The sequence below is a fragment of the Monopterus albus genome, unplaced genomic scaffold (assembly GCF_001952655.1).
Source record: "Monopterus albus unplaced genomic scaffold, M_albus_1.0 scaffold124.1, whole genome shotgun sequence".
In the NCBI taxonomy this organism is placed as follows: Eukaryota; Metazoa; Chordata; class Actinopteri; order Synbranchiformes; family Synbranchidae; genus Monopterus; species Monopterus albus.
This window is the reverse complement of record NW_018128004.1, coordinates 377,866-396,006: the sequence shown is the minus strand read 5'-3', so window position 1 is coordinate 396,006 and position 18,141 is coordinate 377,866. Positions and strand designations below refer to the sequence as shown.

The following is an 18,141-nucleotide window of genomic DNA, read 5'->3' as shown; positions in this document are numbered from 1 at the left end:
CTCTCTCTCTCTCTCACACACACACACACACACACACACACACACACACACACACACACACACACACACACACACACACTTGTTTTACCTACTTTGCGGGGACCAATAGGAAAATGTTCACATCTTAATAAGTTCAGTATACTTTCAGCTAGAAAAGCCATTCTAGTATCAAAATGTTCAGTTTTTTCAGGACATTTTGGTGTATAGTCAAGGTTTTTTACAACTTTCATACTTTTGAAAATGTTCAGCATTTATTCTGACAATTTTGGGAAATTCTACTTGCCTTCTCAGAGGATGGTGGAATACCTAAAGACAGGTGTTGAATCTCACCCACTGTATATGACTTTCTCAGAGAAGGGAATCCCTCCATTGACATTTATGTAAATGAAGACAACACTGACTTTTCAGGCTGGGGACGTCTCTTCCCTGTGTGCAGCGAGATAATACAGAGAGAGGAGACTAGGGTACATTTATAATTTACATTTGATATGGTTAATGCATTTAGACTTTTTCCGGTGGGCGAATACTTTATAGGAAGCTACTGTATAGTGGACCTGGGTTACCATTATGATATTTATAGGCCTGTTTTACCTTTTCATGTTTATTGGACTGAGTGGCATCACGTAGCTGAAGCCATTTACTGAAGCAGCACAAGTGTACCTTCATGCAACCAGCCTTCCTATGTCTCCTCGCTGATTATCAGCTCTTTACTGGGATGTGTACCTGCTTGCCTGCATGCTACTTTACCACTCATGCTAACTGTGTATCAGCAGCCTGCGGAGGCCAGAAATGAGCTCGTTCACATTAGAATGTGTGGGATTTGATGTCTGCAGTCAGAGCGTGCTGTATCAAGGACCTGCTGATTGCATAACAGTTATTCTTGGTAAATTTTGACAGATCCCAGCGCATTACTTTGTGAAATGCTCATTTTCAAAGAGCCATCATCAGTCAAGTTGCCATAGTAACTGCTGAAAACTTTATCATCTTTGTAGTTTACACAAGTCAAGTCAAACTCTAGCTTGTTAATACTGCTTAACCACATTCAGATGTGATGTTCACTGGGGGTCCTATTTTCTGCAGTTAGATATTGTCCATAGCCAGCTTGCTACTTTGCTTCCAAACTCTCTGGACACAGAAACCAGCTCCCTGCTATTGTCGGCAAACCGTCACCAGGAAGTGTTTCCCCACTGCTTGGCACTGCTCACCCTTCTGCTGCTCGTAAACAAGCTATTTTATTCATCGTCTGGGCTGGGAGGGAGGACTAGTGAGGTGGGGAGGTGCTGTGGGGAAGTGGAAAGAGAGAGAGAGAAGTGAAGTCAGTATTCAGGAATGTGCCTGGGCAAGCCTTGGGTTGACACAGCCCGGATGACTGTGAGGGAATCCTCAGCAGAGGGAAGCCGGGGAACCCCAGTCAACACCTCCAGCCCTTCCCTCCCTCCTGTCTCGCTCTCTCTTTCCCCTTTGTCTGTCTTGTTCTTACAGTCAATCTGTCTTTGTCTCCAGCCCTTGAGTCGCAGCCAGTCTGTCTGCCATAATAACATTATACAACCAGGGAGGCACAGTAAGAATGAGTGTGTGTCAGACTGGTGGAGCATGGAATAAAACAGAACTCACTTTTTTTCCATTTCTGCTGCTGTTAGCAGAGTGTAGCCAGAAGTCCCCTGTGAGTTCAACTGTGTCCAGCCTCAGTGCTGAAACCCCTCCAAACAGCAAGTTTATTCATAACAACTCATTGGCTATTATTAGACAGGCAACACAAGGGTCAGTCTTCCCAGGAAGTCTGTTTTCTGATCTTTTGGAGGTTTGACTAGAGACACTACCAAATCAGAGTTCTTAGCTTTAATAATAATTTTTTCTTGTTAAAAAATTTGTCCTTTAATGGCCTGTTTGCTGTGCAACAATCAGTTTTGCTTGCTCTGGTTTTATGACAAACCAAATCAAGAAAGTTATTCCCCCTGAAATTATCAACATTTTTCACTGGGCAAACCTTGAAGAATATCCAAATTTCTTTCGTTGTCTCTTGACTACTGAAAACGCATTTGATTTTAAATGACTCCAGAAGTGTGAAGTAATTTTTCTTCCTGCCAGTGGCATGTGGAATAGGAGTGTATGCATGGTTTATATTTTTGGAAGAAGGCTGCAGGCTCACGTCATAGTCATTCCTCCTCCAGCCCTTCTCTCCATGCAGTCACATTTGATACTTGTGTACTGTGGTCTGGTCAAAACATGCAACAGAACACAAGGTTTCCACTGCTGCCGTTTAGGGCCACAGCCCACTGCCTACCAAATATAGCTGCTTTTCCCCAGGCATTTTGGTAATGCACTCTGTAATTCAAGCTGTATGAATTTCATAATGTACATAAGCTTTTCTTAGGTGATATACTGTAGATTAAGGAATAATAATGTGTTGGAGAGGCATGATTCTTTGATTGAAAAATATATATTTCCTTCATTGTCAGGATGTATGAAAATCTGTTTTTCCAGAAGACGTCAAGACAAAACAAAGACTTGATGACACAATAATTAACAAAACTGAGCAGAAACTAAGTCATTCAGATGTTGTTTTCATCACATATTTATATGATGGAGGTTGTCTGATACATTGGACCTGTTCAGACTTGATGAGGACCTGACACATGCACTTACTAAGCATGCCTTTGTGTCATTGTGGTGACACTGATCAACAGTACTTGTCACTGTGATGCTTTCTAGAGTATGAGTGATGTGTTTTCCACTCACACCAGTGACTCATTTGTGTGGTGGGTGTTTGTGTTGTGTTAATCAAGTAAGAGTGGCTAAGATGCTTCGGCTTGTCTCTTTACATGCGAACATGTAAATTGCAACTTTTCTTTGCAAATGACAGATGAAAAATAGCAAGATGACGTGGAAGAAAAGAGCAACTTGTTTTTATTATTGGATTTCTTTGGTGGGCGTGTACCAGCATATTGATGCAAAAAGGGGGTTAGTGCAGAAAGCAGACTCTATGCATTGACTGCTAAGAAGTGAGCCAAAGCAATTTAGAGACGGAGGCTTTCATACTGTATGAATGTCAATGACATCACCACAGTCCCGATTAAAGCCATCTTCACCCAGACATTTGCCCTGTATGGGAAAAAAAAAAGCAGGGGACTGCAGTGGTGGTGGGGTGTTGTTACATGTAACGATGGATATTGGATTTATGTGTTTAAAGCTTATTAGACACCAAAACATTGCACAGTGGTCTGTAATTCTAACAGACAGGACTATACAACTGAAAATTTATCATAACCCCAACTTTTCTGTTGTTGCCTGGACAAGTTAACAAAGGTGACCTTCATTTCAGTTTGAACTCCACCCATTGAGTATTTCTCATTATTGTGTCATCTTTTCAGTTAACAGTTATTGAAATGTTTTTAAAAGTCCCCAGAGCCTAAAGTGAGGTCTTCAGATTGCTTTTGTGTAATTAGCATCCAAACACATTCAATTTATAAAATGTATTTAAAAAAAATCTACCAAATTTGACAAACTGGAACAAACAAATGTTTATGTTTGCCTTGTAAATTACTTGAGAATGAATTATCTCAATTGTAGCCGTTTAATTTGCTGTTGTTGATAATCTGACAATTGATCAATCAACTATTTACAGTGCCTTGCAAAAGTATTCATACCCCTTAAATTTTTCCCCTTTTTTCACATTACAACCACAAACTTAAATGTATTTTATTGGGATTTTGTGTGATAGACCAACACAAAGTATCACATAATTGTGAAATGGAAGGAAAATGATACGTGGTGTTCAAGATTTTTTACAAATAAAAATCTGAAAAGTGTGGCATGCATATGTATTCAGCCCCCTTGAGTCAATACTTTGTTGAAGCACCTTTCGCTGCAATTACAAATGCAAGTCCTTTGGGGTATGTCTCTACCAGCTTTGCACATCTAGAGACTGAAATTTTTGCCCTTCGTCTTTGCAAAGTAGCTCCAGTTTTTTTTACTTGTAAAAAATCTTGAACACCACGTATCATTTTCCTTCCATTTCACAATTATGTGATACTTTGTGTTGGTCTATCACACAAAATCCCAATAAAATATATTTAAGTTTGTGGTTGTAATGTGACAAAATGTGGAAAAATTCAAGGGGTATGAATACTTTTGCAAGGCACTGTAATTCATTTCAGCAGTATGTTTTGGTGTGTGGGTGTATGTTTCAAGATGATGTCATGTGGGGCTTTTTGAGTATGTTTGTGTATAAAATGATGACCAGTACAGTAGCAACCACATAAAAACACTTTAAGCAACACAGTAGTGTCGTGGCCTGTTCAGAAACAGACAATGATTTCCTTTAGATAAACTGAATGTTATGGGCAGTGGCGGTACACAGACTCGGGTAAAAGTAGCAGGATCACACTATAGAAATACTCTGAATGCATGACTTTGACTTGTAACAAAGTGTTACTTTACTAAAAGTTCTATGTGTTGCGTCAAAATATACTTAAAGTAGCAAAGGTAAGTACTCCTACAGAATGGCCTATTCAGAATAATGTATGATTAATATTACAAATCCATACAGTATTTTAATGTTGCAGCTAAAGATGGGGCTAATTATAAAGTTCCTTTACTGGTGGGTAGCTTGGGAATTTCCCCATGGATCTTTTCATAACCTATGATAATACATCATAATTTCATTGTTAATTATACACAAATTATTCATCTGAATCTGCAAAATTTTTAGTAACTAAAGTGATCAAATAAATATAATGTACATTACAACATTTCATTCTGAAATGTAGTATTAATAGAGTAGAAGCATAGAACAGTATAAAATGGACATACTTGAGTTAACAAGTACATCAAAACTGTGCTATGCTACAGTACTTGATTAAATGTTCTTACATACACCACTGGCTATGGGACCCTGGATCATGAACATTTTAAACTTGAAACTATTTTGACTGACAGAAATATTGCTAACTTTTCTGTAATCAATTATCTTTTTTGCTTCCAGCTTCCAGTCTCTCAAATAGGAATAATTTTTGGTTTTCTTCTGTGCTATTAAACTAAATATTGTTCTGTTTTGGACTGTTTGACGATTTTAGAGTTGGATCCGTAGTTATTTAAGCCAGTAGCAATATGACTGCAGACAATAATGCTCAACTTGAAAAAAAAAACACATAGGATTTAATCATCATAATCAAGCAGAACGATTCTGCTGAGCTATTTCTATGTGTCTATGTATTTCAAAGTCAGGCTGAGTTAATCAAATGTGTTAACTGCTCTTTGTCTTTCTTCTCCCCAACCCCACCTTCTCATCTCTCTCTCTCTCTCTCTCTCTCTCTCTCTCTCTTTCTCCCTGGCCTGCCAATTTGATTCCTTTACAACTGCTTGGTGTGACATCTACAGAGCTCCCGACTGAAGAAGGTAAATATTGATTTTTCCAGCAAGTTCAAGTCCTCCTCCCTTTACTACCTGATTAAGTGTCTTAAGCCAGGATCTTTTCTTTTCTGTAGACTGAGAGGTAAACATTGGGAGTGTACACTTCTGCAACTTCCCACCAATGTACATACATCACAGCTTTTCTCTGTACACAGGGACTGTCTTGCTCTAAAGTTGCTAGTGTCAAAGTTCTAGATCAAGCTAGTGTCAACATATCATACAGGTCCTTTGCAACTTTAAGTATAAAAACACACGTTGAGTCCTTGTGACTGACAAACTTTAAATGAAAGGTGATGCATAATGGGGTATGATGAACATCTGTCAATGGATATTTCAGGCAAGTCCCTGTGGGAGCTGGTAGTGGAACAATTTGAAGACCTCCTTGTCAGGATCTTGCTGCTAGCTGCCTGCGTCTCCTTTGTAAGTACAACCCAACTAATTAAACTGCCAGCGGGTCTCACTGTATTTGTTCTCCATCTTGAGTGTCATATATATCCCAAATTGGACGTTGGCCAGGAATATGCAACCTAATAGACTGCCCCATTAGCTTTAGGCAGTTTTTTTCTCCTCCTTGAACGTTGCTCAGCCTAGTTTGTGGTCCCTTTTCATGTGGAAACTTGTGTATTACAGGCATTTCTACCCAGTGTTGATATGGTTTCAGAGAGGGGAACAAGCAGGGCACTTTAGTTGAAACAAAACGATTAATCAAAACCTCATTTGCTGCGGAACCTCAAACTGTCATCCTGATTGCAGTTTGAGGGTGGTGCAGGTTGGAAGATGGGTGGAGTGGGGGAATCCTGATTGCACAGTAACGTTTTCCATCTATTAAAACACCTTCCTAGTGTTGCTGTTGCTATTTCTGAAAAGAGGATCATTTCTGTAAAAATGTATATGACACAGTCTGTCTTCTCTAACTGTTCCCCATGTTAGTGAGAGGCTCAGAGTGCAGGTGTGTGTTGTAACTGCAGCACTTTGGAGTGGGGCTCACTTTTCTTCATGTAAATCAGACTTTCCTTACTTTAAAAGGGTTGTTTACAGTGGAGCGTTGCCCCTGTTCCACTGCTGCACAGACCCTTCTGCTTTACAATGTCATCGATGCCTAGAGTGGCTTTAGTTCAGTAACTAAAAAAATGCTCTTTTTGGTCTGATCTGACTTGAAATTAAAAATATGTTACACTCCAGTGCACCTTCCTTTACACACAGATGTCAGAGCTTGTCTGTTGATAAATTCAGTTTTTATAGTTCCTTGTAGTTGTTTGCTCACAGTTTTGTATGTATCCAGTGAAAGTTAAACCTTAACCTGGTACTCATTGGGCTGTTATTTTGAACAAATTCAAATTGAGATTATTAACCTGCATGACACAAGGATGAAGCTTGTTACGGATCAGCCTACTGTATATACTGTAATTTTTAAATCATAATTTAAACAGGTGCCTTTGATATGGTGACCTCTTTTTAAAGAGAGACCTGTGTACAAGAAAAGCACAGACTGTATAATTATAGACATACACAGAACATTTAACACATGTAGTGCATTTTACAACAGTTTTACATTAAGAAAGCAATTGTAAGTTCAATTGTAAATACTTAAATATAGTCTTTTAAAATCCTTAGTGAAGATTTCAGTTCCTGCAGCTTATCCAATTTTGTATGGAGCATAGTATGAGAAACCAGTTCACATACTATGTTCAGTCTGAACATGAGGCACAGCTAATATTAAAGTATCTTGTAACCTGACATTGTTGCATATTAAGTTTATAAGCAACCAGTAAGCAGAGGTATTTTTGCACTTGAGGCTTATAGATAAATAGCATGCAGTCCAATTTCCTTCTGTCACTTAAGAAGGACTGACCCACCTTTTCAGATAAGACGCAATGGTGAGTGAAGAATATATCTTTTGTGATAATGTGCAGTGCACTGTGATACACAAAGTCAAGAGGCATTAAGGTAGAGGTATAGGTATGTATATACGCAGTAGACTTAGACTTAGACTTTATTGTCATTCAGATATACAAGTGTACACAGAACGACATTTTGTTGCATTGGCTCAGCACAGTATTAAAATATACAACATTAAAAATATACAGCAATAGACTAGTTGTGCATAAAAGTGGGTATGGTGATTACAAATACTCATTCAGTTATTTTAGCAGTATGCCAAGCACAGTATAACATACAGTATATTCCATAAGACCAAAAGAACAAGTTCAGCAGTGCAAGTGATCTGTAGTATTAGCAGTAATGCAAATATAGTGCAAATTTGTGAAGTGGCAGAACAGTTGTGCAAGAATTTACATACAGCATACTATAAAAACTTATGAAGTTAACAATAGTGCAAAAATTGATCATATCTAATAATAACTGAACAAGTATAAAGTATATAAGTGTATATATAATGGGAAGAAAAAAATAAAAGAGGACCAAGAATTGACCCTTGTGGAACACCTACACTTACTTTAGGAGCACTTGATTTTAAACCAAATGAAACTACTGCCCGAGTTCTATCAGAAAGATGGTCAAAAACCATTTCATAGTTATTTATATATAGTCTTCACAACATTATCCTCACAAAAACATCTTTTAAATTAAACCCTAAAAAATTGATGCACGAGATAGATCTATAAAAACAACAGTTTTTAACAGTTTAACAGTTGATTAATGGCCATTTAGTACACATATTACAGCTGTTGTGCTATGACATGATCTTAATCCTGACTGCTGAGGCTGTAACATGTTTTTTGTTTCCAGAAACAATCACAGTTCAGTTTACTCCAAACACAAATGACATACTACAGATGCTGGTTAGAGGTGCAGCAAGAAAGTGGGCGCTGAGGCATTAAAGAAAAGCATCAGAATTATCTTCACACACTATAGATTTCTTTGGATTTAAATTGGCCAGGTTATTGTGAACCTTACTTTGGCTTACATGTCTCAGAGAAGTGTTTGTATTTAAGGCAGCCAGCAGATTTCCAAACATACGGCCAGATTTGTTCATTGTTATTTGATTATTAGAACAAATTCCTGGAAACGAAAAAGCACAAGATGTATTTTTCAGGGTTTTTCAGATATTAAAATGTGCACACACATTTATATTTTTGTTATTTATCTATTTTTGTTTTGCTGAAGCGTATTGCTGAAGCGTAGTCATCCAACTTCCTCATAGGAGTCAAAGGAGTATCAGGTTAAGCAGAGCCACACTATAGCCACCAGAAACAATCAATGTATTTCCCCCTTTCAATTCTAGGAAGAAAGAGTGCTGATCTTCCATTTGTTTTTCTGCATCACAACAGTACACAATATTGAATGAATGCTGGGGAGTCTAAGACAGTACAGAAAGGGACTTGAAAAGTTTAGTGACAGTTGAATTGGATTCCAAACATATCCATTTTTAATTGTTGACCTTGTTGTTTTTGTGATCAATCTGATATGAATTCTATTTTTTTTTCTAGTTTACTGAGCACCATGTGGTGTTCCCAAACTCTGGAGACGTTAGGATAGAATGGGCCATCTGTCAGCATGTGTCCCAATGTTCAGTTATGCATGTGGGGTGTGAAGAGTGCAGTGTTTAAAATTGTGAAGAGAGGTTTATTTTGGTAATGACACTTTGATTTCAAAACCAAATGTTGAAAACAAGCTTCATTTTGTGTCTATTTTGTGTCCAGTTAACAACTGCAGACAAGCTACACCACATTCCCCCAATAAACTGTAAAACTCAAAAGAAACTCTACTCATCTCTCCATCTGAACTTCGTTCAACATGAAAGTTTTTCAGCCTTCTCTCTGAATATGTGCTGACTGTGTGAATCTGTCTACTGAGAGGACTGGACAGTCTCAGTCAGGAGGGAGATTTACCAGCCCACATGACTGGGAATGATGAGCTATTGACCACATTCAGGCTTCCATGATGTACACTCATTGCTCAATACTCTGCAGAGAATGTATTCTTTTATGATTTGATAAGCCTCATCAGATCATCAAAGCATAGATCCACATGTCTCCTTCTTCCTCTCTGCTACTTTTGTTGCGGCTTTTATTTCATTTTCAATACCTGGCATCTCTCTGCTACTTTTGTTGCGCCTTTTATTTCATTTTCAATACCTGGCATTTATAAAGTGATGGAAACAACAAGTCATTTCTGTGTTGCACAGGGGAGCTTTTTCTGTCATGATCTCCTAATGATGTTCTTTGCTGCATATTGTAACAGGTAACATAGAATAACTGCCATCTCTGACATTATACTGTATATGTATGTAGCTAAATTATAGTAACGTAGGTAATTTCTTGTCTTTGTGAAGTTTTTATTATAGCCAGTCCTTGCAGTATCTCAAAATTCAGTCACTGACATTCCAGCACACTTCTTTTGAATTATTAAATATCTTCTGCATATCATCTCAAGAGACAGATACTGTGAGATCATGTCAAAGTTCCTTAACAAAATTATTTTAAATCTGCATGGATCTTTGACTGGCAACTAAATTAAGATTTGGTGGACGTTCTAAATCCATGTCTCTGTCTTGCACATAAATGAGCACACATTATTATTAAAATGTATTAGTCTCAGATTTTAGCTATTGACTGTCTTGTCAGTCAGACCTCTCATGACTCATGGTTATATACACAGACACTACACTACAGAAAGAAGTAGATCCCACAAGATCCTTATGTAAATGTTGATTATGTGTGTGTTTTTTGACGTTCAAAAGCTTTGGTGTCCTGGATCTGCTCTGTGCTACAAAATGTGGTACTGCAAAACTGGGCTTCATAAGAATAACATTATTTCATATTAGCCCAGTTCATTCTGTGTAGCCCTGCTGATTTTATTACCACACTGATCTAATTATTTATTTTTATTGCCCTTGTCATTTTAGGCACCATTGCTGCTCTGGGCAACAGTTCTCCCCTTCATTTGTTTTAATTTAGTTTGACCATTTTCTGAGTAGGAATGAAATAGCCAAAAAAAAAACCAAACCTACAGTACAACAACTGTTCAAAATGTTTCCCTGTTCCGATAGTGCTCTGCAGTAGCTTACACTTGCAGTTATTGTCAGTCTAGATGGTTTGTTACTGCACAGGACAGGCCTGTAATCATGCAGTTGCTAAGATGTATATAGAAATTGAAATTACAATTTGATTTAAAAGAAAATCAACCGAATTCTTGAACACAATCCATTGCAGTAAGAGTGTATGACAAAGTTAATAAGCGACCAGAGTGGTCTAAACATTTAGCTAAAAGTAATGAACAAACAGTTTGCACAGATAGCTAAAAGTAGTGCAGCACCTGTTCAAATGTGTAAATGTTGTAGATAAGTGCTTGGGGAAAAAACTTAAGGTAATGGATAAATGGTTGAAATAAATTAAAAATATGGAATAAACTGCTGAAATTGCTAAAAGTAATGAACAAGAAGTTGAAATAGAAAGCTAACATTTATGAGTAAATGGTTGAAATGTCCACTTTCTCCCATTCGTAGTATTAACCAATTCTGAGCAATGCTGACAGCATAGCAACACACAGTTACTAGAACTGAGAAGTCTCTCTGCGCCACCATTTCACCATTTGTCTTCCCAAGCATGTTTTAGAGCAGTTGCTCTTCTTGCTAATGTATTTGAGCTAACTCAGGACAAAAGGAGTTGCAGTATTAAATGTCTGCTTTCATGTGTGCTGTATGCTCATGTAGGTGCTGGCTCTGTTTGAGGAGGGAGAGGAGACAACCACTGCCTTTGTTGAGCCTGTTGTTATTCTTCTTATCCTAATCGCCAACGCTGTTATTGGGGTCTGGCAGGTGAGAAAGAGTAACTCTTCATCCCGAGTATCTGTGTTAAATGTGCATGAACATGTTTTTTTTTTTCCAAACGGTGTTCACCCTGGGGGAGGCGACAGTGCGGTGGCTAGAGTAGCCATCTCCCAACCGGAAGGTTCGAATCTTGGTGCCTGCAGTCCACATGTCGAAGTGTCCTTGGGCAAGACACTGAACCCCCCCTATCCTCCTTATCCTAACAATGGCTAAACAGATCATAAAGAAAAGAAAAAGTCTCTCCACCAGCTGTCATTTTGTCTATGTGCTGTATTCAAAGTGACACTATATATTAACATCTGCATGTTCAAATAGCACACTGCAGTGGGACAAGACTGTTGACACTACAACAGTCGAAACTCTGCGTCAAGTCAAAGCATAAGGAAACCACGAAGCTCATGCAAAATGCTCTCTCAGTTGTATGGAAAAGGGAGCAGGAGTTTTGATGAGGCACACTGTCCATCAGCCACAGTGCAGTGGAAAAGACAACGTGTTGCACTGCACTGTGGCTATGCTCGCTTGATTTTAAGGTGTAACAAATGGATCACAGTTTAAACAATGACCAAGATTGCTCTTCACACTGGTATTTAAAAAGGATGTCATTATCAAAAGCAGTGTGTTTGCCTTGCATGGCTTGAGAGATTTAACTTAAAATAATTGTAAACCATTAATTTACCAAAAAATGAAAGAATTGTCCTTGGCATGACTTTTTTCTTTCCCATTTTCTGGCACACTGTCCACATAGGAGCGGAATGCTGAGAATGCCATAGAGGCTCTGAAAGAGTATGAACCTGAGATGGGAAAGGTGTACCGCATGAACCGCAACGCTGTACAGAGGATCAAAGCCAGAGACATCGTCCCAGGAGACATAGTAGAGGTGGCAGGTAAGCTGCGGCTGCAACCAGCCAAACTCCTCCTGTCACTCGCTGAGACTGTTTTGTGCTTTGTCTACCTCCAGAGGACTCTTACTGCTGTCACCCAGCTGTAGCTGTATGCTACCGCTGTCACTGGCTTGTACAGAAACACATGCTCACACAGCCTTTGCTACCCATTGATAAGTCTGGAAATGCTAGTGGAATATCTCAAACTAGATTACATAAGCGTCTTTTCTCTGGATGTGCAGGTGCCAGGGCTGCTATCCAGTTGTGTCTGTTTATGTGCATGTGTTTGAGAGAGAGAAGTTCTGTGTAAGTGGTTGTGGTCACCCCTTGTATTTAAGGCCTAGTTTAATTTTCCACAGCTTTCCCTTTGCTTTCCATGCTCTCAGTCTCAGCACCTGGACACTGCTGCATGTTTGTCAGCTCCTCACTCACACTCCCCCACGTTACAGGCACACAGTTCCCCTGCTGTAAATTCACCCATGTGTGGGCAGCCTCAGCTAAAAATAGTCTTGTTGTCACTCTAGTTCCAGAACATCTGTGTATGCCAGAGTTAATGTAAAAGCACACACACACACACACGCAGCACCAAGGAGATCACCAACATGACTGGTTTTTCATGGCTAGCAATTTGTCTCAGACAGCTTGGTGTGATGTGTAGGAAAGGAGGCAGAGCTCAGGATGTGTGTGAGAGATCAGAGCACTCATTCATAATCACAGCACGAAGGGTCAAGGAGAGGGATTACACATGCTGCATTGACTACACTGCAGCCTTAGAGTTCAGTACAAGGTTTAAAAAATGCTAATTAAAATATACATCCTAGTAACTATCACTGAGGTTTCTCCCCCACTGGCAAGTCAGTGTTACACTTTTTATAAATTGAACTTAAATTCACTAAAATATTTCTCTTGCTATTTAGAGAGAGTCATGTTTATATTACTTGCATGGGAAATACAACTCATGTGTTTATGTGACAGCTAGCACGCCCTTGGAATTTGGGCTTGTTAAAGCTAGTGTCCTCGATCACAGCAGACGCAGACAAGCCCACACAAGTAGCAAGCACTGAAATGACTTGACTCAGCCCCCATCCACCACCACCATCACCATCACCATCACTGTCAACGCTGACGGTGTCACTATGACAACACACAATGCTCAGTTCAGCTTTGTGTCACTCAGATTTACCTACAGCTTTGATGACGGTGTGGAGGGTGCACAGATATGACTATAAATGAACTATCTGTACAAAGGGTTTGAATATTACTGCTGAATGTCAGCCGCTGCCAGTTGGTGACCAATGCAACACCATTGACTTTTATGTTCAGTGTAGTTTTTTGCTATTTTTAGGGCGCCTTTTTTTGCCATCAAGAGTAGTTGGTTACAGCTAGGTTACAGCTTTTCTTCTGTAGATCAGTGAGCACTGTCCCTGAAAATAAATAGGTGAAATAACATGAAATAAAATTAGAGAAGTTGAGAATTAGACCTTAAACTGCAGTTTAAACACGATGGACAGTAAAGCCACATTAAGGTCATTTTATCTATCTTTCTATGGATCCATCCATATTTTTTGTGCTCAGTCTACATTATATTAGAAAGAAAACATTTTTAACAACAATTTTCCTTTTGTGCTGTAAGTGGAATAGAAGGTGAGAATACTTTTTGCAGCCAGTAGAGATGGCTGGATCTAGTTCCAAGTGTGAAGCTTTGTTGATGGCAAGGCTGGACTTCCAGTTCAAGTAAAGAATTTAGTATCAAAACTTAGACTTAGATATTGGTGTCATGCACCCTGCTACATTTTTGTAAAATATATTCTGCGCCCTGTGCTGTCAGATATATTCTTGTTGCTAAGCAGTTCTAAACAGAAGTAAACAGCTGAGGTAGGTACTGCACCACACACTCTGCTCACTTAGAAAATGTCTGTCAGGGATATTCAAGCACACACTTCTGACTGAAAAAGGTAGGGTTATTGTGACAAAGAAAATAAATGATGATTTTCCTTTCCTCCATTGATTTCCGAGGCTTTCCTGTACTTTAGATTAGTCGGTGGAAGTTCCATGGGAACTTGATTTTAGGGGGTAAAATAAACTGTACGGAGGTCTCAGAAAAAGGGCACGCTTGACTGCAAATGCCTAATATTTTTACTCAAGTTTCCATCACTGCTGCCCGCTTTCTTGTACAGTAGGTATACTCCAGAGATGCCAGCCATGATTTATGACACAGTTGTGATTTGTGCCTCCACTGGAACTTTCCTTGGTTTTTTTGAAATGGACTGACTGTGGTGGTCAGATTGTCAGGAACTCCTGGAGTGTAGACAGGACATGAAGAAATGGAAACCTACACTGAGCTATATCCAGTAACGAATCACAGGTATCTTGCATGTGAATGAAGACCTCTTTGCCAGTCTATTTTTTAGATTTTGTTTTGTGGTCCAGTTTTGCCAAATGGAAAAGAACTCGTACTGTCCATGCCAGTTTACTGCTCAGTTGTTTAGATCAGTTTCATGTGTTAGAATTGTTTCAATTTAGTCGTTAATAGAGTACTGGAGTACTATGATAATTTTAGTGTTTTTTTTTTTTTTATACTCACAGCTCTCACAATGAGAGACAGGCACATTTCTGATATTTAGAATATTTAAAATAATTATTATCTGAACTCAATGTGGCTCTATTAGGATTTAAAATTTTCTTCCAGCAGATGAACTGTGTCTGTGGGAGGCCATGGCAGAAAGTGAAGGTTTGATAGGGGAGCAGGAGTCTGTTGGTAGGCATTTGAAGAGCCTCTCTTTTCTGCCCTTGGCCCATCCTGCTGCAATGAAGCTGCCCCCAGCCATCTCCCACACAAAAACAGTGCATGCCTCTCTCCCCCTCTACCTCTCACAACCTATGGGTGTCAGGTGGAGAAATGTAGAGAAATACAGAAATTGAAGTATAGGCTATTCAGCTACACACAGTGTGTCCTCTTCATTTCTTTCTCATCATCTGTGCCCTATCAGGAAATGGAAAAAATCCCCCTAGAGTCTCCAAACATTGAGCAAATGTCAATAGGAGATGATGGAGTTAAGAGATAAATGGAGAAATATCAAGAGATGAACACTCAAATTTATGAGCCTGAAAGGTTTTCACAGTGAAGTGTGCTCATCCAGAAGAGACATTGCCTCTTGAGTGTCTTTCAGTGCACAAGTGAGGAAAAGCAAAAATTAATCCAAATGTCCAAAATTTTCATGTTAAAAAGTCACAGTTCATTTACTGGGAGGCCTTGTTTTGTGGTAATTTTGTTGTAATTATGTTAGCTATTTTTAGATTATGGTCCTATCTTGCAGCAAACCATGGTGTATGGCGCGGGTAGCGCGTCTGTTCCCTAATTTTCTACCTGCACAATTACCGTTTTCATAAGCATCACATTGCCTTTTCACCCAGCAGCAGTGTGCAGACCTCACGCCGGCAGGGGTATCTGTATGAAAATTGTGTGTGCATCGGTAATATGAGGGTACACAAAGTGACTGGACAACTGACCAGCACAAACCAGGTCTGTGGTCAACAGTCAAATCATCATCGCTAGGTAATGTGCGCTTTGACCTTATTATGATGCGCCCCTGTCTTATGTGCATGCACGGTGCTTGTTACACCTTGAGATGTGCTGACATTGTGTTTATTGGGTGTTATGCGCACACACACACACACACGCGCACACACACATACATATATATGAGAGAGAGAGAGAGCTCTCAGTGACTAACACCACTGACTTTGGTACGGAAGGTTGGGGGTTCATAGCCCGGTCAGGACATGGTCAATATCCAGCCTGTGTCGTTAGAGTGGGAAGAATAAGAGTCACACCGGCTTGGACATCGCCTGGGTCAACAAGGTCCGCGTCAGGTGTTGAGGAACCAGGGCAACCTAATGAGAAGTGGGCTACTGGAACAAGACATTCATGGAGAAAAGATGAGAACAGGGAACTATTGGAATGCTACTATACAAGTAACCCCAGTGTGAGGGGTTACTGTGGGACCTGTGGATACTTCGAAAACCAACATCTAAACAACTAGTAGCTCAGTGCTCTAACATTCGCAGGAAGCACCTGCTATCAAAGCTAGAGATTGATGAGGTGCAACACAAATGCTCCAGCAAGGGGGGGGGAGATATCATCATCATCACCCCCACAATCGGAGATTGGGTACCAAGCCCCAATAACAAGCTCAGATGAGCTTAATTCAAGAGCAGCTGACCTGAGATTGAAGATCATGAGCAAGATGGACACCTGGGACCTCTCTGGCCGGTTACCAATAGAAGATGTGAATACAGCACTAAGAACAATCTCTACTACGACCATCACTGAGACCAACAAGCTCATATACACCGCAGCAACCGTCATCCCTGAGATGCTTGGCTATAAGTTCAACAAAGGCCATAAGGAGCAGTATCCTCCATGGAGAAGGAAGTTGGAGACCAAGATCAAAGCGGCAAGGAGAGAAGTTAGCCAGCTATCAGAATTGCAGAAAGGCGTGATGAACAAAGGGGTACCTAAGAAGTACAACTCACTCTCCGTACCTGAGGCCTTGGAGTAATAACATGAGAGCAGACCCACCAAGGCTGGAGACTGAACAGTTCTGAAAGAGCATATGGGAGAAGGAGGCATCACATAACAACAATGCCCAGTGGCTGGTGGAACTGAGAGCAGACCACAGTGACCTCCCTGCACAAGACCCAGTAATCATCACAATGGCAGACATTCAAGAGAGGGTCTCAAGTATGTGTAGTGGTTAAAACAAACAGTATATGTCTAGTAGTTAATTCTTTGTTAACATATTCTTGATTAACATGTGTTATGGGATATATTACATAAATATCTAAATAAATATAAATATCTTTTAGAATAGATATTAGAATAGACTTCTAGTGTTAGTATAGGAAAATGCTTGTGTGACCAGGAAAAGTCAGCGACCTTCTGTTTTCTCTGTGCTGCTCGAGGGGGAAGTCAGATGGCCAGGAGTTTTCCCCAAAGAAGGAGATGACAGTGCAGGGCTGAGCTAATAAGGAAGGAATGTAACGGAGAGAAATGGGAATAAAAAGTAGCAGGGGGGTTGATCAGGACCGGAGTTGTGCAAGAAGACCCTGGGGGAGAAGTGACCAGACTACCTGACTTTCTCTGCAGAGTGACAAAAGACTAACAAGGTGAGCCTGTTTCCCATCCACAATCATATTTCAATAATATTGTTCAATAAATGATTCTTGGCACTGCAGTAATTCTCCCTGTCCATTGATTCTACCCACTACATATGAAGAGCTGGACAGCACCAGGCCCTGACATGATCCACACCTACTGGTTAAAGAAGCTAACTTCACTCCATGAGCACCTGGCGAGACAAATGAACCAATTACTAATGGATGGAACCCACCCTGAGTGGTTAACTGAAGGCCGGACAGTCCTGATCCTGAAAGACTCTCAGAAGGGAGCAGTACCATCTGGCTACCGCCCAATAACCTGCCTCTACACAACATGCAGGCTCCTGTCAGGCATCATAGCAGCTAAGATGAGCAGGCACATGGCTCAATACATGAGCAGCGCCCAGAAAGGAATTGGTAGTAACACCAGAGGAGCAAAACACCAGCTACTGGTTGATAAAATAGTCACTCGAGATTGCAAGACCAGACATACCAACCTGTGCACTGCCTGGATTGACTACAAGAAAGCCTATAACTCAATGCCTCACACATGGATCCTGGAATGCTTGGAACTGTACAACATCGACAGGACTCTAAGAGCCTTCATCAAGAACTCAATGGGAATGTGGAAAACAACCCTAGAGGCCAACTTCAAGCCAATTGCACAAGTCAACATCAAGTGCGGTATCTACCAAGGAGATGCTCTGTCCCCACTGCTGTTCTGCATAGGCCTGAACCCCCTCAGCCAGATCATAACCAAGAGTGGTTACGGATACCGACTACAGAACGGAGCAACCATCAGCCACCTCCTCTACATGGATGACATCAAGCTGTATGCCAGGAGTGAACAAGACATCAACTCACTGATCCACACCACTAGGATCTACAGCCAGGACA

The 18,141-nt window shown here is 40.1% G+C and overlaps 1 protein-coding gene across 2 annotated transcripts in view; it reads left to right on the top strand.

Moving 5' to 3' along the window:
* atp2a3 (ATPase sarcoplasmic/endoplasmic reticulum Ca2+ transporting 3) overlaps positions 1-18,141 on the top strand; it is a 59,197-nt gene that overhangs the window by 9,646 nt on the left and 31,410 nt on the right. For both annotated transcript variants that reach the window (XM_020612371.1, XM_020612373.1), the window contains exons 2-5: positions 5,380-5,397; positions 5,750-5,832; positions 11,087-11,191; positions 11,949-12,087. In XM_020612371.1, the coding sequence (XP_020468027.1) occupies positions 5,380-5,397; positions 5,750-5,832; positions 11,087-11,191; positions 11,949-12,087 (345 nt within the window). The remainder of the gene's footprint in view (positions 1-5,379; positions 5,398-5,749; positions 5,833-11,086; positions 11,192-11,948; positions 12,088-18,141) is intronic.